Source organism: Oncorhynchus kisutch, linkage group LG8 (assembly GCF_002021735.2).
Source record: "Oncorhynchus kisutch isolate 150728-3 linkage group LG8, Okis_V2, whole genome shotgun sequence".
NCBI classification, from domain to species: Eukaryota; Metazoa; Chordata; class Actinopteri; order Salmoniformes; family Salmonidae; genus Oncorhynchus; species Oncorhynchus kisutch.
Window position 1 is genome coordinate 71,547,513 of NC_034181.2, and position 27,584 is coordinate 71,575,096.

A 27,584-nucleotide genomic window follows, 5' to 3' on the forward strand; every position below is an offset into this window, starting at 1 on the left:
AGTGAAACCCCCACTTAAACAAACAGGGTCTGCGATTACACTACCTAGCTGCTCTACAGGACAGCTGATGAAAACAGAGTGCAGACACCTGATTGCCTGACTGGTTAATTAACAGAAATGGTGGGGGATTTCACATGGAGAATCTCTACCATAAGAATTTATACTGTAAGACTGCTTCAGTGTTTACATGTGCTGGTAGCTGTTTATTTACATGTATACATTGACCAAGGCTGCTATTACATATAGCCTAATAGACCACATGAATGAAAACACTTTTTTTTTATTTAGCGCATGTTTGTGAGACCTTATATTACAGTTTATAAATAGTTGCCATTGTCGTTGCAATGTTTGAACATGACGCATTTGAATTCTATATCAAAGAGAAATTACAGTAAGAGCTGGGTTCAATCAAACATGCCAAAGTAGGCTTAGTGTTTATGTAGTTTCTATTTACACAGCTAGCCTACTTCCTGCACACACAAGTGTCTCAGTCTGAAAGTTGAAGAAGGTAAGATGGGTGTGCAGTAAATACCCAAAACATTCTGCTAATGTATTTGAGTAAGGGGGAGGGGACTAAGTATGCCAATGTGTATATACTGGAATGCTGGTTTGACAATGTTGCTTCGAGTGTAATTACAGCATCATACACAAGTAAGCACAACTTAAAGGGGCAATCTGTGACTACCACATCCCACATGGACTTCTAAATGAATTATGTATACCCACTGATTCTTGAAGAATACCTTATAAATTCTTCAAGAGCTTAGTTCAACTGTCGTACCCCATCAGAAACCAAAATATTTGCTAAACTTGTTTGTAATTATAAAACACTATGGCCTCAAAACATGGTTAAAACTCAAAATGTTGCATCATGGATAGTCAGTCCATACATAGCTCTATCTATGAATATGAAAGTGGTTACATTTCTCAAACCTCATCCCTCAGCATTTTACCAAAACAGTGGCAGGGTGGACTTTATTATTGTTTAAACAGCAGATTGCTGCTTTAATGTAAAGTATTACAGCTTTTAATTACTGTTCTACGTTGCCGGTCTTCCAGCTTTTAATGTTTTATTTCAGCATTTGGGGTTGAAGCACAAACTGTATCAAGCAATACCGTAATATATATGCAACTAGGCTACACCCTAGATAGGGCCTGTCAATGTGCAGTGACTAGAATTACATCAAAAAAATCCATGTAAAACTTGTTTTTAATGGCAAGCTCTTGGCAAGCTTTATTGGGACAGTTGGCCAATGGGCGGACATTGAAGGAGTTACAGTAAGAGGCGCTAAAGTTCAGGCAGGAGTGTTGCAGACAGCACTCTATGTCCTGCCAACAGCCTTACGGTGGCACAATGCCTGACTAAGATGTTGACCCATGGCCCCCACTTGCCCTGTCCGTGCAGCATCTCTCGGCCACCCAGGGGGCCCATAAAGTCTCCATCAGCACTGCCCACCAGAAACAGAAGGCCTTTGACTCATGTCCATCTGTCCTGGTAGTATGTAAGGGAAAGCCAAGGTAGTGGGATCCTGGTGACTTAATGTGCCCTCTCAAGAGAAGTAGCCCATCTTATGAACTGAGAAGCGTAGTTAGGCCATGAACAATCTTTCAAAGAAAGCAGATTTCCATATGATTCTTCATTGGGGTAAAACAGATAAAAAGCACAACAAACCTTACCTGCTGTTCCATAGAATATTTAACCATCAAGGGCTCACTAAGAAAAGGTGGGTTGACACACACTTACAGCGTATTAGAGAAGACTTACCTGGCCAGGTTGAATATCTAAATATCGGAGCACTTCTTTAAGCATGACAGGTGTGTGCAGTGTCTGTTCAGCCAAGATGGTGGAGTCATCTTTAAGTCTGTCCTGGTGACCAGGCTCCATGGGAGCAAAGCCAGAGTAGGACAACCTACTCCCCTTCCATGGCTGGCTGACTCTACAAGCAGCATCAAGAGCCACTCTCCATGATGATCTCAAGGTGGGACAAGCAGACACATGCTGGCATGCCATGGTCTGAAGAGAATTGGGAGGGGACAGACATATGATGAAAGTGACATGACAAACACACAGCAACTTTGTAAGATAATATTCTAGCTAGTGGCTAATGCAATAAATGCCACTAATTATGGATGGCATAAAGAATGGTATTAGAGAGCTACAATATGTAGCTAACATTTCTAGCTAAGCTAGCTAGGTATCAGAAAATATAAAGCATTGATACGTTATTTCTATCTAGTTATCCAGCTACAGTAAATAGCTAGCTACTTAGCCAACTACACAGTAAATCAAATCAGTGGGTTCCAGGGCACCTTTTACAGTAGAGTACAGTACTCAGTAGAAGAAACCACGTTGAAGAGTTGTCAAATTCCAAAGTGGAGAACTGCGAAACGATTATTTGTGTAGCTAACTTGGAAGCTACTAGCGTAAGACAGCTACGAGCTAGCTATTCTCAGGTGCATCTTCATAAAAAAACTCCTGGGGAAAAGTGTTCGGATATGTGAGTTCCGTTCAGCTGTAGTAGCTAGGGTTACAACACCTTGAATAGCTTGCAACTGGACGATGCAAATCGTACTTAGGACATTGGTATTGACGCAATATTATACTTACTTTGTTATGTTAGCTATGTGTCATAATGGTTTCAATTACATTATTTAGCTAGATAATAGCTGGCATACGAACAGAGTTTTTAAACCACTTCCTACACCAATACTGCAATCAAGTGACTGCAACACCAAGCTCACCGACGTCACTCAAGGTGCATAGCCAATCAGCTGTTGCGAAGGAAGAGGGGGCTTGTTTTTGAAAAGACGCGCTCGTCTTGGGAGAAAAAGTAGCGGTGGCTGTAACGTTACTTGCTAACAAGCCGCAATTGCAAATGTGAGACAATTAGAGTCTAAGGTAAGCTGTGGGTGTATTATCCTTCGCTCCAGAGCTAAATTAATGTTTACGATGTATTTTACAACTCGCAGCACTTGCTGTTTTCGCTCGGAGCTTATATGGCTCTTTGTTGACTGCTAATGTTAGCTAGCCACAACAAGGCACTACGGGCGACGAATACACGAGACATTCAAGTCGCCCTGTTCTTTATGTAACAACATATTTGTATATGTTCACTGCTTAAAATGTAATGTTGTCGAATGCAAGTAGCTAGCTATGTTATTACATCTGGCCACGCCCAATTCCACAAAGCCTGGCCTCTGCGCCATTCCATTGGAGTATATCAGAAACATCTTTCACCTTGGAGTTTAGTCAGCTAAAGCATCTTCCTTGTGATCTCTCATCTAGATCAATACACAATAAGAAGAGTCATGGACGTGTGCAGCCATGTCAAAGTGGTTGTTCGTGTGCGGCCAACTAACGACAATGAGAAGTGCGAGAACTTCAGGAATGTGGTCCAAGTTGTGGACAACCACATGCTAATATTTGACCCCAAGGAACAGCAAATGACATCTTTCGGGGGACCAAGAGTTCGAAACAGAGATGTCAACAAGAGAGCCAATAAGGACCTGAAATTTGTCTTTGATAATGTTTTTGGGGAGGATTCTTCTCAGGTGGATATCTTTGAGAACACCACTAAAAGGATACTTGATGGAGTGTTGAATGGCTTTAACTGTACAGGTAATAAAATAGGCCTAAGCCTACTAATCTTTACAGGACTATACCATCTGATTAGTAGGCCTATGGCTATGTGCACATTGAGACGGACTTTGTGTAAACAGTGTTTCAAATAGCTTAATTTAAATGAATGTCATAGTACAGAGGCCCATTTTAGAAATAGTAATTAGTATGCTACAGTAGCCTATATCTTTGTACTCCATTTAGCAGTTAAATTCCAATACATTTGGTGTTACATTTAAAACTACCAAAATCGGATTTATTTTTAATTTGAGTGGAAGTTTTGGTCATGTTTATTTACTAATCCTTCTCTGAAATGTTGCAGTCTTTGCTTATGGTGCAACAGGAGCAGGCAAGACACACACCATGTTGGGCTCAAGCAATGACCCGGGTGTGATGTATCGCACCATGACGGAGCTCTTCAGCCGTATGGATCAAGTCAAGGAAGAGAAAATATTTGATGTAGCATTTTCTTATCTTGAGGTAACTCTTTGATTTTGTCTGTCTGATTTTTCAATTAATACATTTACACAGAAATCAAGGAAATATCTTCCTCCATCATACCTGGGAATTAAAGAAACACATTTTATTAATGAACAATCAGGATTTAAATTGTCAATAGAAATCAGTCAAGTTTTTGCCATAACTGATTTGCAGGTCTATAATGAGCAGATCCGAGACCTCTTGGCTAATGTGGGCCCTCTTGCAGTGAGGGAGGACCCCTCGAAAGGAGTGGTTATCCAAGGCCTTACTCTGCACCAGGTTAGTGATCAACAGGTTATTTGTTGTGTCTGTCAGGTGTGTTGTAGTTTTTCTTTTTTACATCTCTTTTTGATTTATGTGTTCTGGTTTTATTTGTTTAAAAGTATTCATGTGACCTCTTTTGCAGCCTAAGTCTGCTGAGCACATCCTTGAAGCTTTGGATTATGGCAATCGGAATAGAACGCAGCACCCCACTGACATGAATGCCACCTCGTCACGGTCCCATGCTGTATTTCAGGTAGGCTATTTCAATGGAGTGGCGTCATCTACCTTTCCTCCTTTACCAGATGTTGTGTCTGTCAGGTTTACCCACTGCAGTCACTGGACAGGTGAAGATGAAATTGTTGGTGTTCTTGTCCCACTAGATTTACTTGAAGCAACAGGACAGGACGGCTAGCCTTAATCCAAATGTCCGTGTGGCCAAAATGAGCCTGATTGACCTCGCTGGCTCCGAGCGAGCAAGTGCCACTAACGCAAAGGGTGCACGTCAACGGGAAGGCGCTAACATCAACCGTTCACTCCTTGCCCTGGGAAATGTTATCAATGCTCTGGCTGACCCTAAGGTATGTGTAAAGCATCTTGATTAATGTTTCTGATTGAATAGGACCTTAAATTATTCAAAGGAAATATTTCTGCTCATAGAATACAATATAATTCATAATGCTGGTTGATCTTTTGACAATAAAACCCAGAGGCATTTCTGTGTGACTCGTAAACAATGTTCAGCTTGGTGCTGCTTCCTCACCACTGAGAATACACAAAGTTATGTCTAGATTTAACACTATGACAGGTGTGTCAAACTCATTTTGCCCTGGGGGTTGCATTCGGTGTTCGAAGTCCAGAGGGATGCACTGAAACTTATATTTCCTTGCCATCGAAATTGGCTAAAAATAGATAGATGGAGCACTATCATTTTTGGAATTTTCAATGCTCCCAGATTGTCTGGCTTTCATTTTTGGGATTATAAGTGAGCTGGACACAGTCAGGAAACCGCATGAATGTAGGATCATTATCATTTCTACACAGTTTCCATTTGGTTTAGTCATTTTAAACTATTGAATTCATTCACCCACACACACTTTTATCCAAAGCAACTTAGTCACGTGTGCATACATTTTATTTGTGGGTGGTCCCGGTAATTGAACCCACTACCCTGGTGTTACAACTGATTTCTTATGTTTATCCCGCCAGTGACTGGTGTTAGGGTTTTCCCTTGCTGTCTTTCATTTTCTGTTGATTTCTGTGGTCACACTGCATTTTTAAGATAATGTTTTTTCTTGTGGATATTTAGGTCGGTCTAGTCTAATTTATTCTGTCTTCATTTTGTCTGTATTTTGTTTAATTGATAGCAATTTTACATCCTACTGGCAGCAATACTCCCCTGCTCAGTTGTTGCCAGAAAAAAGTGAGCAGCTCCCTGTGATTCAAGGAGCATTGCTTGGTCTGTTAGCAAGCCAAGTATTTGGGTAATATTTCATTCCAGTTGCATACATTAACCTGTCACTGAGTCGTCTCGGTTTACCACTGTCCCTGGGGATTCCACAAGCAGGCCACTTGCATTTAGGAAATGCTGCACAAACATGCCACCGCTGTACTGACATTTTTTGTTTTTATTTTTATGGCACCGTTGTTCGCTTTAGGGAATGACACCTTGATGTCCCAGCTTGGACTGGTCCCATGGCCATGAATTGCAGTTGCATATTTAGCCTTTGTGGTTTTCTCCATTGGCCCATTTCCTCTCTCTCAGGCTGTTACTCTGTACATTGTAAATCCTGCTCTGGCGAAAGACTCACTCTGCTTAATTGGGACAACCTCCTTTTAGCTGCAAACTTTGAGCTCCCATAGGATCAGCTGGGAAAAATAAGGGTTTCCTGGTTCCAGATGTAGGTTTCGGCCAGGGAGAACAGCTGGGCAGCCCCCAGCCCATTGCAGATCACTTTTCCTCTGCAAGTTCCTGGTAATTCCTGCCATTTGAATCTCCATGCGACTGTGACTCACCTGAACAGATGTAATGTACTCAAGACGCTGTGCCATTAGTGAAGCCAGGCTGAATTCAGACATAGCACATTCACACCAGCAGAAGATAATGTGCTTGGGCGTTTTTATGGAAACAAATAGTTACCGTCTGCCAATAAGAATGTGTATATACAAAACATTAATAATACCGTCCTAATATTGAGTTGCACCCCCCCATTTTGCTCTCAGAACAGCCTCAATTTGTCAGGGCATGGACTCTACAAGGTGTCGAAAGCGTTCCACGGGGATGCTGGCCCATGTTGACTCCAATGCTTCCCACAGTTTCTGAATGTTCTTTGGGTGGTGGACCATTCTTGGTACACACTGGAAACTGTTGCGCATGTAAAAACCCAGCCGTGTTGCAATTCTTGACACAAACTGGTGTGCCTGGCACCTACTACCATACCTCGTTCAAAGGCACCTAAATATTTTGCCTTGCCCAGTCACCCTTTGAATGGCACACATACACAATCCATCTCTCAATTGTCTCAAAGCTTAAAAATAATTATTTAACCTGTCTCCTCACCTTCATCTACTCTGATTTGAAGTGGATTTAACAAGTGACATCAATAAGGCATCATAGCTTTCACCTAGTTTCACCTGGTCAGTCTGTCATGGAAAGAGCAGGTGTTCTTAATGTTTTGTACATTCAGTGTAATTGACTATTCTAAAATGCCCCCCTATACAGCCTTATTTGTGTGTTGTCCCATTGTCACTGGGCATTTACTGTATGCCTTGAGTCCCAAAGGGTCATAGGACTGTGGTCAATTCCATTTTAACGCAAGCAAGTTGGAATTAATTGATATAAATAAAAAAGTATTAATGTCCAGTGAGGTTTTTCAGACCTTTCCCCACCTCAAACCTGAATGTGTAGGCCTAACCATTTCCTGTTTTGCACTTTTACTCTTCTCGGGCTAATGTTGTTTTTTCTTTCTTTATTTTAGCAGAGTAAGAAAGCCCACATACCATACAGGGACAGCAAGCTAACACGACTCCTTAAAGATTCTCTTGGCGGGAACTGCAGGACGGTCATGATTGCCAACATTAGCCCCTCCTCCAAATCTTATGACGACACCCACAACACACTGAAATATGCCAACAGGGCCAAAGAGATCAAATCATCGGTCAGTAAACTACTCACCCATCCCAACAATGTTATAGGATTTACTTAGGCCTCTTTGGCCGTGCTCTCCTTAGTGTACCTTCATTTGTAATAAACTCTGTTTTTAAAAGCCAAACATAAGTTCAGAGGTGGTTTTGACAATGAAACTTGTACTACATGGCATTTCTTACAATATTTCTGTTTGTAATGCCTCTCTTTCTCCCTCCTTGTATTTTTACATGCATCTACCTGTCCTTTAGCTCAAGAGGAATGTTGTCAGCTTGGACAGTCACATCGGCCAGTATGCAGTGATATGTGAGAGGCAGCGAGAAGAGGTAATATAAGATGAAGCACCCATCTCTACTACACAGACTGGAGGCCTTTATGGTCAGAAAAGGTGTGGACATAAATTGTGAAATCTATCAATGGTTTATGCCATTTCAGATCGTTCAATTGAAGAAGAAGTTGAAAGAATATGAGGAGAGGAAGATGGACCCTCTTGTTCCTGGAGGCTCTAATACCATTAATACCATCTCCAGTCAGAACCAAACAGAGATTCACAAGTAAGCACTTATTTCTTGTGCCAATGTGCATGCAACAACCAAAAGGCCAAACTTGTATTTATATAGTAATACAAGTTCTGTTATGCATAATATGCACCACACTTGAGTGTTGTTCTTTAAACTTGTACACTTTAATTTAAATCCATAGATAATTTATAATGTTGAGGGAAAAGTACAAAGCCCAAGGACCTGGTGGGTGGAGAGTTTGCTCTGCATTTTTGATAGGGGCAGCTGTGAGCCAGGTAAATAAAGGTACACAATATATCGATATTAGCTAAAAAATGTCCTTCCTTCAGTCCCCTCTAAGGGCTGCAGTGGCATCTGTTTAAAAGGGGAGAGAGGGAAGGGAGGCGGGGGGGTGGAAAGCTGAATGAGTCTCATTCCCACGCATTTCATTCACCGGCATCAGAATTCACAACTCGCACAATGTGAGGCTCTGAAGAGAGGCAGCATGCTTCTCACACAATAAAAAATTCATCCGTCTGGCAAGGCCACGGCGGCTCCTACGTCACAGGGGTTACATTGGAGAGTGCAGTCACATCTCAGCGGCTGCTCTCCACTGTCTGTTTATTTATTTACCTGCATACCCCTCTTCCTTTACTAGAATGAGACATTGTTGCAAGGCCTCTGCCTTATTAGGTAAAAGCTGCTGGGGGTGATCCAGGGCAGCTGCCTGATTTGAACACTGTTCAACCTGTTGAGTTGTACAATAACATGACATTACATTTTTACTTGAGGAAGGGCAAACACTGAAACTTTTTTTTATTTTTATAAATATTTGCCCTCCATTATTAAGCAAAGACTCCATTTAATGATAACTGGCTGGTTGCTCCTTTTTCTGGATAGGGTGTCAGAGTCCCTACAGAGCATTTTCTCCAGCCGTACTCAGATCAGGAGGGAGCACCTTGTTCTGGAGCGGCAGCTCAAGGAGAACGAGTTACGTCAGCGTCACAGCGAGGAGTGCAACCAGCAGGCCCAACTCTTCAGTGCCAAAGACAAGACTGAGAAGGTCTGTTAAAGGCCCTGCATATCACCATGTTGTTTTAGCCAGAAAATGGTCCCGGAAGGGACCATGATGTACCAGTGATAGGTGGATGTTTTAAAGTGCATACACTCCTTTGTCGTATCCCAATCTGACAGGCTCTGTTGTTGAATAGGCCACCTGCAAGCACGAGCGCAAGCTGGCTTCCCTGTTCACACAGCAGCAGCACATCCGCAAGAGGCTGGAGGAGGCTGAGCTGCGCTTCCTTGAGAACAACGGCTGGCTGCACCGCGTGGAGAATGACATGAAGCTACTGGGACAGGACTCCCAGCCACCAGTGGTGAGGCAACTGCTGGAGGGGTCAAGAGATATGGTAGCTCTTGACCCAGGGGTGGTAGTAGTGGTGTGGTATATGGGTTATTTTGTTCATGTACTGGTAGGGGAACTGTAGAGGAAGATGGTCCCTCCAGGATTCCATGATCATATTTTTTGTTGTTGTTGCTAAATCAACAATTCCCTGCATATTATGTGAGGGCTTGCAAATTTGACAAATCACTGCACTATTTCTGCATAAAACAGTAAAAACATTGCAATGCTATCACAAAGCTGACCCATCACCGCAGTACAAAAAGAGGGCTCACAATTTGATTTGAACTGCATTTGACATATGCACCGAATACAACAGGTGTAGTCCTTACTGTGAAGTGCTTACTTACAAGCCCTTAACCAACAATACAGGGGGTACCGGTGAAGGGGCAAAGGTTAGTCCAGCTAATTTGTCCATGTAGGTAGGGGGAAAGTGACTATGCATACAGTAGGAATAGCGAGTAGCAGCAGTGTAAAAACAAAAGGACTACCCTCTGTAGCGCCTTCGGTCAGATGCCATGCAGCTCTCGATGGTGCAGCTGTAGAACTTTTTGAGGATCTGGGGACCCATGCCAACTCTTTCTGTCTCCCGAGGGGGAAAAGGCCCTCTGACTTTCTTGGTGTGTTTGGACCATGATAGTTTGTTGGGATTGCGGACACCAGGGAACTTGATACTCTTTACCAGATCCACTATAGCCCCGTTGATGTGAATGGGGTCCTGTTCGCCCTTCCTTTTCCTGTAGTCCACGATCAGCTACTTTGTCTTGCTCACGTAGAGGGAGAGGTGCTTGTCCTGGCACCACACTGCCATGTCTCTGACCTCCCTATAGACTGGCCATCGTTGTAGTGATCTACCACTGTTGTGTCGTCGGAAAACCTAATGATGGTGTTGGAGTCATGCTTGGTCACGCAGTCGGAGGTGAACAGGGAGAACAGGAGGGGACTAAGCACGCACCCCTGAGGGGCCCCCGTGTTGAGGATCAGCTTGGCAGATGTGTTGTTGCCTACCCTTACCACCTGGGGGCGGCCCATTCGGAAGTCCAGGATCCAGTTGCAGAGGGAGATGTTTGGTCTTTTGGGTGAATTTTGGCCCATTTCTCCTGACAAAGCCGGTGTAACTGAGTTGGGTTTGTAGGCCTCCTTGCTCGCACACGCTTTTTCAGTTCTGCCCAGAAATGTTCTATAGGATTGAGGTCAGGGCTTTGTGATGGCCACTCCAATACCTTGACTTTGTTGTCCTTAAGCTATTTTGCCACAATTTTGGAAGTATGCTTGGGGTCATTGTCCATTTGGAAGACCCATTTGTGACCAAGCTTTAACTTCCTGGCTGATATTGCTTCAATGTATCCACATAATTTCCCTGCCTCATGGTGCCATCTATTTTGTGACGTGCACCAGTCCCTCATGCAGAAAAGCACCCCCACAGCCTGATGCTGCCACCCCCGTGCTTCACGGTTTGGGTGCTGTTCTTCGGCTTGCAAGCATCCCCTTTTTTCCTCCAAACATAACCATGGTCATTGTGGCCAAACAGTTCTATTTTTGTTTCATCAGACCAGAGGACATTTCTCCAAAAAGTACAATCTTTGTGCAATTGCAAACCGTAGTCCGGCTTTTTTATGACGGTTTTGGAGCAGTGCTCCTTGCTGAGCAGCCTTTCAGGTTATGTCGATATAGGACTTGTTTTTACTGTGGATATAGATACTTTTGTATCCGTTTCCTCCAGCATCTTCACAAGGTCCTTTGCTGTTGCTCTGGGATTGATTTGCACTTTTTGCACCAAAGCATGTTCATCTCTAGGCGACAGAACGCGTCTCCTTCCTGAGTGGTATGATGGCTGCGTGGTCCATGGTGTTTATACTTGCGTACTATTGTTTGTACAGATGAACACGGTACCTTCAGGCGTTTGGAAATTGCTCCCAAGGATGAACCAGACTTGTGGAGGTTTACAAGAATTTTTCTGGGGTCTTGACTGATTTTATTTTAATTTTCCCCATGATGTCAAGCAAAGAGGCACTGAGTTTGAAGGTAGGCCTTGAAATACATCCACAGGTACACCTCCAATTGACTCAAATTATGTCAATTAGCCCATCAGAAGCTTCTAAAGCCATGACATCATTTTATGGAATTTTCCAAGCTGTTTAAAGGCACAGTCAACTTAGTGGATGCAAACTTCTGACCCACTGGAATTGTGAAATAATCTGTCTGTAAACAATTGTTGGAAAAATTACTTGTCATGCACAAAGTAGATGTCCTAACCGACTTGCCCAAACTATAGTTTGTTAATACATTTGTGGAGTGGTTGAGAAATGATTTTTAATGACTCCAACCTAAGTGTATGTAAACTTCCGACTTCAACTGTAGGTGTTCCTTTTGAGTCCGCAAAGAATTTCAATTTTAAACAATCATTGCACATTTATATGGTTCAATCAAGCCACACGTCAACACACATTTTTTTTCCTTATCAGTGCATTGTTTCCCGCAAATATCACAGAAAATCCAGGAGGGATTGTGAAGATTTATTGACAATGCTGCATAATTGTAAGCTACCTAAACTAAGCCTTCTTTTTGGTTGCTGACTCTCTGGATAAGATCCATATAATAAACTAATTGCTAATTATACATAGAAATGGTTCTACTTATAGTTAAGGTGAACTATCCCTTTTAAATATGTCATTTTTTCATCTCCCAGAGAGAATTATTGAAGGGATGGGAATGCATCACAGTAAGTTAACTCTATGCTACTTTAAAAGTGTATACAGTGCCTTGCGAAAGTATTCGGCCCCCTTGAACTTTGCGACCTTTTGCCACATTTCAGGCTTCAAACATAAAGATATAAAACTGTATTTTTTTGTGAAGAATCAACAACAAGTGGGACACAATCATGAAGTGGAACGACATTTATTGGATATTTCTAACTTTTTTAACAAATCAAAAACTGAAAATTGGGCGTGCAAAATTATTCAACCCCTTTACTTTCAGTGCAGCAAACTCTCTCCAGAAGTTCAGTGAGGATCTCTGAATGATCCCATGTTGATCTAAATGACTAATGATGATAAATACAATCCACCTGTGTGTAATCAAGTCTCCGTATAAATGCACCTGCACTGTGATAGTCTCAGAGGTCTGTTAAAAGCGCAGAGAGCATCGTATATTGCACAAATCTGGCCTTTATGGAAGAGTGGCAAGAAGAAAGACATTTCTTAAAGATATCCATAAAAAGTGTCATTTAAAGTTTGCCACAAGCCACCTGGGAGACACACCAAACATGTGGAAGAAGGTGCTCTGGTCAGATGAAACCAAAATTGAACTTTTTGGCAACAATGCAAAACGTTATGTTTGGCGTAAAAGCAACACAGCTCATCACCCTGAACACACCATCCCCACTGTCAAACATGGTGGTGGCAGCATCATGGTTTGGGCCTGCTTTTCTTCAGCAGGGACAGGGAAGATGGTTAAAATTGATGGGAAGATGGATGGAGCCAAATACAGGACCATTCTGGAAGAAAACCTGATGGAGTCTGCAAAAGACCTGAGACTGGGACGGAGATTTGTCTTCCAACAAGACAATGATCCAAAACATAAAGCAAAATCTACAATGGAATGGTTCAAAAATAAACATATCCAGGTGTTAGAATGGCCAAGTCAAAGTCCAGACCTGAATCCAATCGAGAATCTGTGGAAAGAACTGAAAGCTGCTGTTCACAAATGCTCTCCATCCAACCTCACTGAGCTCGAGCTGTTTTGCAAGGAGGAATGGGAAAACATTTCAGTCTCTCGATGTGCAAAACTGATAGAGACATACCCCAAGCCACTTACAGCTGTAATCGCAGCAAAAGGTGGCGCTACAAAGTATTAACTTAAGGGGGCTGAATAATTTTGCACGCCCAATTTTTCAGTTTTGGATTTGTTAAGAAAGTTTGACATATCCAATAAATGTCGTTCCACTTCATGATTGTGTCCCACTTGTTGTTGATTCTTCACAAAAAAATACAGTTTTATATCTTTATGTTTGAAGCCTGAAATGTGGCAAAAGGTCGCAAAGTTCAAGGGGGCCGAATACCTTCGCAAGGCACTGTGTATATACACTGCTCAAAAAAATAAAGGGAACACTTAAACAACAGTGATTGACAATGAATTTCACATGCTGTTGTGCAAATGGAATAGACAACAGGTGGAAATTATAGGCAATTAGCAAGACACTCCCAATAAAGGAGTGGTTCTGCAGGTGTTGACCACTTCTCAGTTCCTATGCTTCCTGGCTGATGTTTTGGTCACTTTTGAGTGCTGGTGGTGCTTTCACTCTAGTGGTAGCATGAGATGGCGTCTACAACCCACACAAGTGGCTCAGGTAGTGCAGCTCATCCAGGATGGCACATCAATGCGAGCTGTGGCAAGAAGGTTTGCTGTGTCTGTCAGCGTAGTGTCCAGAGCATGGAGGCGCTACCAGGAGACAGGCCAGTACATCAGGAGACGTGGAGGAGGCCGTAGGAGGGCAACAACCCAGCAGCATGACCGCTACCTCCGCCTTTGTGCAAGGAGGAGCACTGCCAGAGCCCTGCAAAATGACATCTAGCAGGTCACAAATGTGCATGTTTCTGACCGTTTGAGCAGACAGACTCCATGAGGGTGGTATGAGGGCCCGACGTCCACAGGTGGGGGTTGTGCTTACAGCCCAACACCGTGCAGGACGTTTGGCATTTGCCGGAGAACACCAAGATTGGCAAATTCGCCACTGGCACCCTGTGCTCTTCACAGATGAAAGCAGGTTCACACTGAGCACATGTGACAGTCTGGAGATGCCATGGATAACGTTCTACTGCCTGCAACATCCTCCAGCATGACCGGTTTGGCGGTGGGTCAGTCATGGTGTGGGGTGGCATTTTTTGGGGGGGCCGCACAGCCCTCCATGTGCTCACCTGAGGTAGCCTGACTGCCATTAGGTACCGACATGAGATCCTCAGACCCCTTGTGAGACCATATGCTGGTGCGGTTGGCCCTGGGTTCCTCCTAATGCAAGACCATGCTAGACCTCATGTGGCTGGAGTGTGTCAGCAGTTCCTGCAAGAAGAAGGCATTGATGCTATGGACTGCCTGTTCCCCAGGCCTGAATCCAATTGAGCACATCTGGGACATCATGTCTCGCTCCATCCACCAACGCCACGTTGCACCACAGACTGTCCAGGAGTTGGCGAATGCTTTAGTCCAGGTCTGGGAGGAGATCCCTCAGGAGACCACCCGCCACCTCATCAGGAGCATGCCCAGGCGTTGTAGGGAGGTCATACAGGCACGTGGAGGCCACACACACTACTGAGCCTCATTTTGACTTGTTTTAAGGACATTGCATCAAAGTTGGATCAGCCTGTATTGTGGTTTTCTACTTTAATTTTGAGTGTGACTCCAAATCCTGACCTCCATGGGTTGATCAATTTGATTTCCATTGATAATTTTTGGGTGATTTTGTTGTCAGCACATTCAACTATGTAAAGAAAAAAGTATTTAATAAGAATATTTAATTCATTCAGATCTAGGATGTGTTATTTTAGTGTTCCCTTTATTTTTTTGAGCAGTGTATATATATTTATTTATTTTTTGCAAATACGTCCCAACTTGTCGTGACAGTTTATTTTCTTCCATCTGTTCTCCAGGTAATTAGAACTGTGCTTATTTTATTGCTCTTGTACAATGGTGGATGACTGAGGTGAATGGATCAATGATCTTTATGCATCCCTCACACAGCCAGTTACCTAAAACCATGTAGATGTTTATTTTCTCTTTATCATCCCTCTTCTAGGAAGTGGCACAGAACAATGATTCATCCGCTTGTCAAATGTTCTCTCTGCTGCCGTTTCGTATACTCTTTTACGTCAGAGTTGGATGACAGCTTTTCGTTTTTTTTACCCAGAAGACAGGTTCTCAGAGATGAAGCATGGCACAAAATAAACCCCTCAAGACTCATTGTCTTGTGCGTCACTGATGACTCCCTGCCAGCTTGTTCTCTAGCTGTGGTCAGGGTTACTCAATATGTTCCCTCATGGTCATTTCACCAGCTCTTCACCTTTCCCGTCCAGGTACTCCAGAAGGACCTTCGCTGCCACAGGCTCCAGCTACAGGTAGAGGACCTCAAGCAGCACATTGAGCAAATGACCCACCTAATCGGCATCCAGGACCAGGAGAACAAACAGACTAAAAAGTAGGTCATTTTTCTTTTACAGGGTTCAACACGTAATGTTGTCACCATACCAAAACTTGGACTTCCATACCGATATTGATTGTTGTATTTGATACTCTTCACCCCAGTGATACCACAGTGGAAAAATACCTCACTTACTGTGTAAAACATGTGGCCAAGCCAACGCTCCAGCTGGAAGCTACTGGGTGTGCAGGCTTTTGTTCCTGTTGAGCAGCTGATTGCTGGAGTCTGGTATACTACAGCAGGACTGGAACAAGGGCCTGGCATTGCGTATCAGAGTTGAATCATCCACCTGTATCCACTGAAGACAGAGAGTGGAAATGCAGTGATATTACTATAAGATAGTCTTAAAGGGGTTTGTCAGAATTATATGAAATAATATTTATGAAAAATGGAGTACAAGTCATGTGACTCACACTGTACTATGTGAGTATGAATGGCTGTGTGCCATCCATACCGGTGTCATACATTACTTCCAGAGAATGTACAGTGAAGTTATCGCTTACTTATATGAATTAGTGAATAGAGAGTATTGGTCTTTTGAATTATACTATACTAGGTGTTGCATACATGTGCAACAAAATTCACTTTGGTAACTTTACACTATAGATTGTGATACTGACTCAACAGAACATCTTTTAAGCCTGAGTTTCATGCTTTCTTCTGTTCAGAATGGTGGACATGCTGCTGCCTGCCTACAGCAGACAGTACTGGACGCTGAGGGGGTCGGGCCTGGTCACAGCTGCCGACGAGGCTGAGAACCAGGACCTGGAGCACCTGGTCCTCAGGGAGAGGGGTGTGGTGTGGGCCGATCAGGAGAAGGCCGGGGAGCAGAAGGACGAGGAGACCCAGGCTGAGGGTTCCAGGCTTAGGCCAGAGCTCGTACCTATCCTGTCATTTTCACACCTCATCTGTCCCCATCAAAACAGTCCCTGCAGTAGTAAGTCATGACTTCACATCTTATGTTGTTTTTAAAAAAACGCAGACTTGGCTTCAACTCCCAGTGACAACGATGACATGTAATTTCCCCCTGAGGGGTAAACTACAAAGCTATTGACTTTCTGCTTCATTAAGAAAGCTGAAGTTCAATATGTGTTTTTGGTTGATGAGTTAATTAGACCATGCCCATTCTTTCTAGAAAATCAAAATATATTTTGGCATGTTAGCTGGCCATTGATCTTGCTTTGTAGTAAACCCCCCTGGTTGACTGTTTAATCCTCTGTTGTAGTGCATTATTTTCAGGCCACCAGTGGCCATACAGCAATATCTGTTGGCCCTGGGCTATTGGGCTCTATTTACTGTTGATCATGGGAGCCTACACACACGGGAGCCACCATTCTCCAGGTCCTATCACACCCTGTATAACCCAGCACCAGTGCGCCATCAGGCCTCCTTTCATGACATTCAGCCCCTAGGAGACAATGGAGCGTGAACCAAAGCTGGCCAGCAATACTTAATTACTATGTTGCTGTCCATCATATGTCAGCAGGTGCACCCCGCACCTGTCCCCCTGCACCCGTCACATGCTTGTTTCCCTGTGTCTTTTATTTTGTATTTTTGGCCCTGTCCACTTGTGCTTGTAGTTGAGTGATATCCTGTAATTTGACCCTCCTTTCACAAGCCATGAGCACAAATGTATGATACCAGATCTCAATAGATCTCCCATCTGTTTGATCTATTCCCTCTGTTTTCACCTTGCAATGACTGTCCTGAAGACTACTGTTATTATATATTTAAAGCTACATTTAGTTAAATGCCCAGTGCAATCAACCTGATTTCCTGCATTTTATATATATATTTACACTATGAAATTGTAAAGATTATTATGATGCCCATTTTTAGTTTAAGAAAAGACCATCTAAAATGTCTGCCTGTTTTGGTGGGGTGGCATTTTGGCCTGCCTGGTGACATCACCAAGTGGTAAATTAGTTCATTAGAAAACGTTCCAAACCTCTCTGCCAATAACAGCTAGTTTTCCTTTCTCCATTCAGACCACTCCCAGACAGTCCTAGAAAACTTCTTGTTTGAGAAATTGCGCTTTGCTAAGAAGCAATATTTGTTTTCAATTAAATGGTCAAAAAGAAACAATCACAGTAAGGTACTTAATTGTTACCCATAAATGATTTCATATTTTGATTAAAAATGGCTACATTGAACCCCTTACACTTGTGGGAATTGGATAGGGATAGAGCTAAATTGAAATGTTTGTTAAAGAAAAAATATGGAAATGCATAATCATGGTAGAAATTAGAAGGGAACAGTTTGGAGATTATGAGGAAATTATTAAACTAAAGGTCAGGCCAACCGTTCAGCTGACACAAGACTGAATCCAAACATTACACAGATTTTTATGAGCATTTTTAAATTTACAGTAATTTTCGCCACTTGTTTTTTAGCAATCTGGGACAAGTTGGTGAAATTTGAGCGCTTGCTCTATTGCCAACATGACTAGCAAAATGATAAAATAAGATCTTAGTGTTAGGCTTTCACAAAGCAATTCTGATGTGCACGTACTTTTGATGCGCACGGAATGGATTCATCAGTAAATCCAAATGCATGGTTCGGGGCAAATTTTCTTCACAATACAACAAACAGGTTCATTCTGTTCAGGACAACTCAGGGTATAACGCCATGTTATCTTGTAACCACATCAAACATAGTAATCATAAATGTTAACAATGTATATTACATAAGTTTTATGATATGGAAATGTGAAGTGCACATCAGGACTCATGGGTGTTAGGCTTGCTTGTATGCCATCAAAGCAGTATTTATTATAATCCTTAGCGTCACATCTTTCAAAATACATAGAGTCCTTGTAATTTACAGCATTTCCCTCACTCAGACAAAACATTTTCTAAAGTTGCCCAATTAGCAGGAGGGATTGGGGCATCTTCTTGTTATGAGCGGTGCTCAAGTTCAGAACGGCTGTCAGTCAAAACCCATACAGAGCTGTGAAGTGCAGAGCCTGAGTTCTGAAGTCACGTATAGCATGTTACTGTACTGTTTCAATTTAAGAGCTTATCAATGTCCAAAGCTGACATTTTCAACCCATATACAGATACAAGTGTAAAGGGCTAGCCATTTTTTTACCAGGCAAGTGTACAATCGCAGACGTTGCTACACAGTTCATGATGATTATTCACATTTACCACAGCCAAATGCTGAGGCACGATTGTGTCTGTTCTATTGATAACTGTGCAGGCTGAGCTGTGATGCTAGTCATGCTGTGTGTTGTGCTGATAACTGCGAGGGTGGCATGGTATTCATGAAGGAGGCTGTGTTGTTGAACATACTGTTGTCTGTCACTCAGGTGCTGAGAAACATAAGAGGAGAGTCTCGCTGCGCCTTCAACCCAATCCATCATGGAAAGGTAAACCTGTCTTTACTCTCCCTCAGGCCTGCTAACCTGGTCATTAATTTAACAGCTTGCCACATGGAATCCTTCATAGAGACAGTCCGAGGGGATCAAATATGTCCATCAAAGTCATCACTCCTGTGGTAAAAGCTCTGTTTCAGCTGTTAATTGTTCATCAGCAATTTCAGTTGTGATAAAACTGGTTTCAGGATTCACTAGTATAAACTTGGGATGTTAACAGAGAAGGCTTGTTTCAGAAGACCACAAGAACTGAAATGGTTAAAATAATGAACTGACAATATTAAACATCCCCTCTGTAGTGCTCAAACTGAAGTGAGAAATTAGTAATATTGATTTGTGGATTAACAGTGTTTTTTGTTTTATTCCCACTGATCACTGGTGTTTAGTGTAACAACTTAATTTCCCTTCTGCCATCCTCGAGATGATGGGATATCAATTGGCACTTCAACTGATTCTTAAACAAGGAAAAATAAAATAGGCAAACTGTTACAGAAACTTCAAAAAGTATTCCGACATGAAATAGAATGGGATTTCCAGTTGTGCAGCACTGCAGACTTTCTGGCCTGGAACTAAAGATATTTTGTGAAAATGAAATGACACTCGAGACCCCTTTAGAGAAAGAAAAGGACTGGAAAAACCTTTAGGGAAGTACAATAAGGAAGTATGTGAAATATGGCTGTCCAAATTGTCTGTAATGATATTTTCTGCTGAACAGATGTTCTACACTTGATTGAAACACATTGTGGGAAACATCAGCTACATTTTTAAAGAAAACAACACCGGACGACCACAGCGCAACAGGAAATGGCTTTAAAAACACTTTTTACTAGGGCTGGCACAATTCCTGTTTAACCGTCATGAAAATAAAATAACCCTCGTAAGTTTAAACTTTTTTTTGTGGAACGGCTGGCTGAAGACGGGACGGCCAGGCATTTGTATGGTTGAGTCTGTTTCTACGGTAACATGGACTGTTAACAATGTGAGAACTTTACTCCTTGCTGAAACAAGCAAGGTGTTGTAGCAAACAGGCAGCAGCACATGCAGTCAGGAGCAGAGCAGAGGAGATGTGTGTATTTTATTTTGCTATTCGAGCTGTAATAACGGTGACCACGGTCATTTGACTGACCAATAACCGTCATCCAAAATTCCATGATCGTCACAGCTTGATAATGATTGAGTATGGAGATCCTCCCTCTTCCAACCTTCTCATTACAGCACCATCTCTAAGTGGATACGAGGGCAGGTCACCACACATGACCCTCTCAATAGGGTTCTGCACCCCACCAGTCCAATGCCTTGTACCCATCAGCACAGGATGGCCCACACAATTTCAATCACTCTTCTCTCTCTCTCCAACCTCATTCTGTGCCAGTCTTACTTTTTCCTGCTCGATCACTCTCTTCCTCCTTGCCCCCCCTCCCCCTTTCCTCCATATCTTGTACTCAGTCAATCCAGCCCTCCCAACCCAGGCTGCTCAAACCTCATTCATGAAAATGCAAATTCACTGCAGGGAGAAGAAGGTAGGCAAGGCAAGAGTAAACGCCCCTTCCCCGTCAGCGATAAAGAGGGAGGCAGCAGCCAAGCGACCCTAATACGGCTCTGTCTCCACCAGAAATAGCACCTCATGCATGTATTAATCCTACAAGCCAAAAATATGTGATTGAAAGAACTTGGCTGCCATTTATTGCCGGGCCAGATCTCCATCAGAAACGGTACCATTTATCACTGTCCCCTCATCCTGCCTTGCTATCTGAGCTGTGACTCAAATTTCCTAAATATTGCTTTCTGCTCTTCGTATGAATAAATAGGTCCATTAATCTTCCATATCCCCCCTCCCTTTTATGATACACAAGTATGTTGTTAAAAAAATGTGAGCATTGTCACTTAAAAGCTTCTACATTAAACAATTTAGTTGGTTGTCCTATTTTGTCTGTGCGGGGGTGGGTAGGAAAATTGATATGTCAAATCCACTACCACACAGTTCACATTTCTGGGAATTGCCTCCTCCTCAGTAAAATGTAGTAGGTAGGAAGCGGCGTCACACGGCTGTGGTCAGCAGCATGTAAATGATGCAGCCGCAGTGTCTCACTGCAACAAGTGAGTCTGCCTCCTCGTGCTCTGATGCAACGTGCTCTCCACTTTACTCTTACACACCAGCCATTAACATCGAACAACCCTGCTTATGTATGTTCTTTAGGTGACAATCATCAATCTCAGCCAGGTTTTATCATAGTCTTCCTATTCTCGTAAAACATATTTATTCATGTAAATACCTTTAAGCTCTTATTGCAGAAGGAAATCCCAAAGTTCTATTCATAACATTTTGGCCGGTTAACGGAAGACATGTTTTCTATTAAAATGACTTTGGTGTATATTAGAAATGTATTGTGTAGCCAATATCAATTATTCCCATTTAATCAGTTGTATGTCAAGTTAGTTGTATCTTAGTCTTGATCAAATAATAATAACTAATAATTAACAGTATGTCGTGTGTATGACTCATCCTCACTGATGACTAATATGGTGATCCATTCAGTGTAGCTGTATCCTTTGTACGACAGGTTGCTACGCGTGTGAGTCATCAATTATGGCTAGTGATTGTGAACCACTTCACAACCACATAACTTATCCTATGTCCACTCCTGCTTTGTCGGCCATAAGTTGTTTTCCCTCATTCCTTGCTTTGTGTCCATAAGGATTTTATGTGGCCTTGTTATGTTTCCTTGGTTAAAGTTCAAATGCAGCAGATTTTATCTCGGTATCAAATAATTTCTGGATAACTTAAGTCATCTTACTGTGATTGTATTTTTGCTAAGAAGCAAAAATAGCTTCTTAGCAAAGAGTAATTTCTCAAGCAAGAATTGTTCGAGGACTGTCTGGGAGTGGTCTGAGTGGGGAGGGGAAAACTAGCTGTTATTGGCAGAGTGGTTTGGAACTCTCTTATTGGTCCATTAACTAGTTTATCGCCTGGTGACGTCACAGGGCAGGCCAAAACTCCATCCCACCAAAACAGGCTTACATTTTTGTCTTTTCAAACAGCTGTTATTAAACAGTTATACCAACCTCATGGTGTGGAAATATACACTGAGTGTACAAAACGTAATGAACACTGACCAGACTGACTAGGTGAATCCAGGTGAAAGCTATAGTCCCTTATTGAATCCACTTCAATCACTGTAGATGAATGGGATTAGACCGGTTAAAGAAGGATTTATGAGACAATTGAGACATGGCTTGTGTATCTGTGCCATTGGGGGTGAATAGGCCAGATAAAAAATTTAAGTGCCTTTGAACATGGTACGTTAGTAGGTGCCAGGCACACCGGTTTGTGTCAAGAACTGCAACGCTGCTGGGTTTTTCACACAAGTTTCCCGTGTGTATCAAGAATGATCCACCACCCAAAGGACATCAAGCCAACTTGACACACCTGTGGGAAGCATTCTAGTCAACATGGGCCAGCATCCCTGTGGAATGCATTCAGCACCTTGTGGAGTCCGTGCCCTGACTAATTGAGGCAGTTCTGAGGGCTTTAAGTCTTGGTTTCTTTGAAACATCGAATTATATTTTTATTTTGCCTCATTTGATTCCTTTTCTTCTTTCCCCTACTTAGCCATCTTCCATGTCACAGTAGCAGGGCTTGTAGGGACTGGTGAAACTCAATTTGTGAGCATGAATGTGTCCCGGCCCTTACTCCCTTACACCTCTGATTAATGTCTGTACTGTGTAAAGGTCACCAGGTTCACTTTCTTTGGCTACCTCTACACTTCTCCAACTGCCAAAAGATGAGAACCCATATTAGGCCTACTGCAGACATAGACTTCTCCTTTCAGTATTTTACAGAGATGTTATTCCTTCATCTTTCAATGGTGGTGATACTGTCTTCTTTTTATACCGGTGCCACCTAAGATCTATTCAGATGTGATTTATTTTCTTAAAATATGAGTATGGTGCTTCAACACAGATGGTAAGGCCATACAGGGGTTAAAGTTCTCCAGGAGGGTGATTATTTGGGGTGTTAAAATAAAAACACTCCAGACCACACTTGAATGTCTAAGACTAGATAGAATGTATGTGAAAAATTGTAATGGACATATATCTATTTTCAAATAACTGCCCTTTTTCATGACCGCAAATCGATTTTTGACAAACATATCGGTCATAAAAAAATCTGTGCAGCACTCTGAATTTCGACATCACAATGTGGACCTCGAGGCAAAACGTTTTCCTGCTAATCTAAGATCGACTCCAGTTCCAGTCATAGGATATAAAATTAAAAAATGAACTTTCATCCCTGGTCCATGTATGACATTGCTATGTCAAACTACTGCCATGTTGTTAGTGAATACCCACATGCTGAAGCTGACAGCGATTTAGACTGGATAATGCATTCTTATCTTGCACTTGAGCTCAAACTAGTAAACCAAGTAGCAAGGCCTCACCAACCACTAACAGAAAGTGTTCTGGCTGAACAGGATGAACGCTGGACCCTGTTCAGGAAGAAGCTTCTAGAACGCCCCCATATAAATGTGTGTAGAACAGATGTGACTGTCAAGTAAAACATGGAACCCTTTACGTTTTTATAACCGCAACATTCCAAAGGTCTTACCTCACTGAATATTTCCATGTAAAAGTGCTTGGTGGAGGATGTTTATGATTATTTATTTTTTTATTCCATTTGACCTCTCAATTCATTAAGTGATTTGTAGAGCTAGGCCAGAATTGAAAAAAATACCCGTGTCAATGCGCAGTACATGGATTGGACTGTATTGAAATGGAATTGACCTTGATGAAGTGTGTTGTAACTTGATAGCAATTTATTTGATCATGTATAGGCTTCTATTTGTTTGGTTCTTTGGCTTCTTCATAAAAAAGAAATCCTATTGATGTTGTTTTCTAGGCCCAGCGGTCCAGGTGACAGTGATGGAACCAATTCCCAAGAAACCTACCAGGAGGAAGCTGGCAGTGTCTCCACCAAACCCTGGGAGTGTTGTCTCCGCCTCAGCGCAGGTTCCCATGGTCCTCCAGGAGGTTTTAAGACAGGAGGGGATGTTTCCACTGCTCTACACTCCAGAGGCCAGCAGTACACTCAACAGGCCTTCACTCCTGCCTCTCCAGCACTCTGCAGTCAATGACCCCAACATGACATTTGACATTGAAGATGGAGACACTGAAGCAGCTCTTGCCAACGCTACCGCCATCCTTTACCAATGTAGCCCCAATCATCAGGCTGAGACTTTGTGCCCCTTGAGTCCAAGCCAACAGCAGGCTCCCCGAGCCAATGACATGAGCAAACCCCCCAAAAGGTGGGTGTGGTATTGTCAAAGATGGTCATCATACTCCGGCATTTCAACAGTCCAGTTTAATATTAGTTGCTGAACAACGTAAAACAGTGCATAGATTAAGGCTTTCTCTGTGTGTGTATATATTTATTTATTTATTTATATATATATATATATATATAATTATTTTTTTTGCCTCTTACTATTACAACGATTCACATTTTAATTTGACACATTTTGTCCCAGGAGACAGACTGGCAGAAATTGTATTCAGGTTCGAGCCCCTCCAAGTACTTATTTCTAAACGTTGAGCTGCCTTGTCTTTTAAGTTTTAGGTACGAGCAAGTGGCAGTGAGAGAGCTCAGAATTGTCTAACGTATCAGAGTGCGGTACTCATTCCAGTCTGTTTATATGTTTTGGTCACATGTCAGAGACTGTTCAAATATATTGAGAAGGAAAGAGACATTGCCTGACTTCTTGTTTCCCGCAGACTGGAGATACCATCTCTGTTAGACATCCGACGTGGCAAGACCTACATGGCCATGACTTCGGCTGCGCAGGGCAAACGCAAAATAAACTGGTAGGTGTGGTTGTGACATACTCAAAATACATTTTTCTTAGTGAAGGATCAGCGAAGGAAGTGTTGTGCTGCTCAGATATTAATGTATTTCATCTCTTGTGTTTCCATCTCACCCTGTAGCAGCAGCAGAGAGCAGGAAATCATTTCAGCACCCAAGCGCATAAAGCAGGACCCCACAGTAGTAGCAAGCAGACCACTAAGAGTGCGTCGTTTAGCTGGTGAGTGCAACAATACCAGTGTTTCTCCCCTGAAGTGACCCAGGGAAACAGTGTAGTTTGCTTTCATTCACTATTTATAAAATATATTCATGTGTGGCTTTTCCCCCCTCTAAAATCCCCATGTTCATTTCAATTAGTGGTGCTTACACGCAGAGCTTATGCCTACATCTGTCAGCTGCAACACAAAGTTCAGGGCAGGGCCAGAATATGCTTTTTTATATGCCTGTTATGAAGGACACAACCAAGCTGTTTTTAAATCTACAATGAAGGCGCTTGTCTGCCTGTTACGTATGGCGTGTATTTTATGTTGAAGGGTTTTGTTTGGCTTTTGGACAACTGCAGAATTTGGTTTCTCATCAGATTGCATACTTTTGATGTGATGTGTTTTAGACAGCAATTTGTTTTATTATTCCATTTTTGTCATTTAAAATAACCAACTTTTTTTATGATGGGATTTTTCACACTGCAAAGGAAAAACATTCCATTTGAAGCTCTCCATCGAGCCCCCGTCTCTATCTAAGCATTGTGTTTCTCCTTAGGGTCAGAGGAGAACGAGCCCAGAAGAGTTATGAGGAGTGTTTCTGAGGGGAATCTCCACCTCATGGATGTTCAGAGGAAAAAGTCCATATTCTATAAAACCTCCCAGAAATTCAAGAGTGTGACAAAGAGGATGTGAGACCTGCTTTTGACCAGATGTTGCTGATGTCGTGTAGATATTGGGGAATTGTGTGTAGCTATGGAGAGAGAAATTAAGTCCTATGGATTGCTTGAATTGTGTATGATTCTGAAGTTGTTCTTAGTTTTATTTTTGGTTGTAGAATTATTGTTTTTACATTATTTCCTACATTAACATTTGTTGTACCAATAATTTGTTATTTAGTAATAAAATGTTTAACTAATGTGGATGGTTTTTACCATGAATAATTCAACTCTTCCCATCTTTTTTTTCTCGAATGGTTCATTTGAGCTTTTCCCTGTTTACTGTACATATATTTCCTTTCAATGTAAAATTGAAAGGAAGGGGTAGATTGAGTTATCAGACATGCTGTTTTACTGTCAAGTCATGTGGCCATGCATGTGAATGCTGTTGACATGGAGACTTGTGATGTTCGTTCATTCTGCTTGTAACCCATCTGTATAGGGAAACTCATTCACCGTTCTATATCAGGCTACACATAAACAGAAATGAAGGCTCATAAAATATTGTTAATGTTGAACAGTGTTAAGAATTCCTACTCACAGAGCTGTATTGAGCCCCATCTAGTTGCCACTCTAAAGTAAATACATGTTGTTTTCTACCAGCTATAACAATAGGTGTTGTACATGCACTTTGATACCAGCTCCCTTTTGTAATGGCTGTATATATCTTCAGAGAGAAAAAATCAGACTTACATTATGTCTGGAAAGAAGCCAACTCATCACTTTGAATTCAGTCTTTCTGTTGCACAGCATCCAATGTTGATCTTTATTTTTAGCCAGGAAGCTCAAAGCCAGGTGCTGAGCACCCCCCCCCACCCCCACCACACACAGCTTTTTCTGTAACTGGTCTACACACAATTCCCCATAATGTCAAAAAGGAATTATGTTTACAAATTAATTAATGAAAAGCTTAAGGTAAGCCTAAATAAGTTCAGGAGTAAAAATGTGCTCAATAAGTTGCATGGACTCTGTGCAATGTGGTTTTACCATTTTTAATTGAGTACCACATCTCTAACCCACACACAATTCTCTGTAAGATCCCTCAGTCGAGCAGTCAATTTCAAGCACAAAAAAGAGGGAGGTTTTCCAATGGTTCACCAAGAAGGGCACCTAGTGGTAGATGGGTAAAAAATAAAACTGACATGAATATCCGTTTGAGCATGTTGAAGTTATTAATTACACTTTGGATGGTATATCAATACACCCAGTCACTACAGATGCATGCACCCTTCCTAACTCAGATGCTGGAGAGGAATGAAACCGCTGAGAGATTTCACCATGAGGCCAATGGTGATTTGTAAAAATAGTTTAATGGCTGTGATAGAAGATGACTGAGGATGTCGCAACAACATTAGTTACCCCACAATACTAACATAAATGAGAATGAATAGAATACAAAAATTCTGAAACTTGCAGCCTGTTTGCAATAAGCCAATAAAATACTGCAAAGTCATTAACTCCTGAATACAAAGTGTTATGTTTGGGTTAAATCCATCACCTCACTGAGTACCACTTCATATGTTCAATTATGATGGTATCTGCATCATGTTATGGGTATGCTTGTCTTCGGCAAAGACTAGGGAGTTTTTTGTGATATAAAAAATAGAATAGAGCTAAGCACAGGCAAAACCCTAGTGTAAAACTTGGTTCAATCTACTTTCCAACAGATACTGGGAGACAAATGAACCTTTCAGCAGGACAATTACCTAAAACAGAAGGTCAAATATACAAGTTGCTTACCAAGACAACATTGAATGTTCCTGAGTGGCCTAGTTAGTTTTGACTTAAATTGGCTTGAAAATATCTGTCTAGCAAATATCAACAACCAACTT

The 27,584-nt window shown here is 42.0% G+C and overlaps 2 protein-coding genes across 6 annotated transcripts in view; one reads left to right on the forward strand and one right to left on the reverse strand.

The window, feature by feature from the left end:
- Window positions 1-3,193, reverse strand: part of LOC109888422 (probable methyltransferase-like protein 15) — a 116,349-nt gene extending 113,156 nt beyond the window's left edge. Inside the window, exons 1-2 of one of the 3 annotated variants that reach the window (XM_020479605.2) lie at window positions 2,311-3,193; window positions 1,766-2,014 (exon numbers count right to left, since the gene is read on the reverse strand). In XM_020479605.2, the coding sequence (XP_020335194.2) occupies window positions 1,766-2,011 (246 nt within the window). In that variant the 5' untranslated portion in view covers window positions 2,012-2,014; window positions 2,311-3,193. The remainder of the gene's footprint in view (window positions 1-1,765; window positions 2,015-2,310) is intronic. The other 2 variants (XM_020479606.2, XM_031831083.1) reach the window with 2 other exon arrangements.
- On the forward strand, window positions 2,740-26,270 carry LOC109888421 (kinesin-like protein KIF18A). Of its 3 annotated transcripts, none has more exons than XM_020479600.2 (18): window positions 2,740-2,899; window positions 3,287-3,619; window positions 3,942-4,099; window positions 4,274-4,378; window positions 4,506-4,616; window positions 4,744-4,941; window positions 7,339-7,518; window positions 7,757-7,831; window positions 7,941-8,059; window positions 8,906-9,068; window positions 9,217-9,381; window positions 15,476-15,597; window positions 16,269-16,537; window positions 18,911-18,970; window positions 23,874-24,279; window positions 24,746-24,835; window positions 24,956-25,053; window positions 25,593-26,270. In XM_020479600.2, exons 2-18 carry the CDS (start codon window positions 3,310-3,312, stop codon window positions 25,727-25,729), a joined length of 2,766 nt encoding a protein of 921 aa, XP_020335189.1. In that variant the 5' UTR covers window positions 2,740-2,899; window positions 3,287-3,309; the 3' UTR covers window positions 25,730-26,270. The 3 variants fall into 3 exon arrangements, with proteins under 3 accessions (XP_020335189.1, XP_020335190.1, XP_020335192.1); XM_020479601.2 differs by having other exon boundaries at window positions 7,342-7,518; XM_020479603.2 differs by having other exon boundaries at window positions 4,289-4,378.
- Window positions 26,271-27,584: the final 1,314 nt, after the last annotated feature.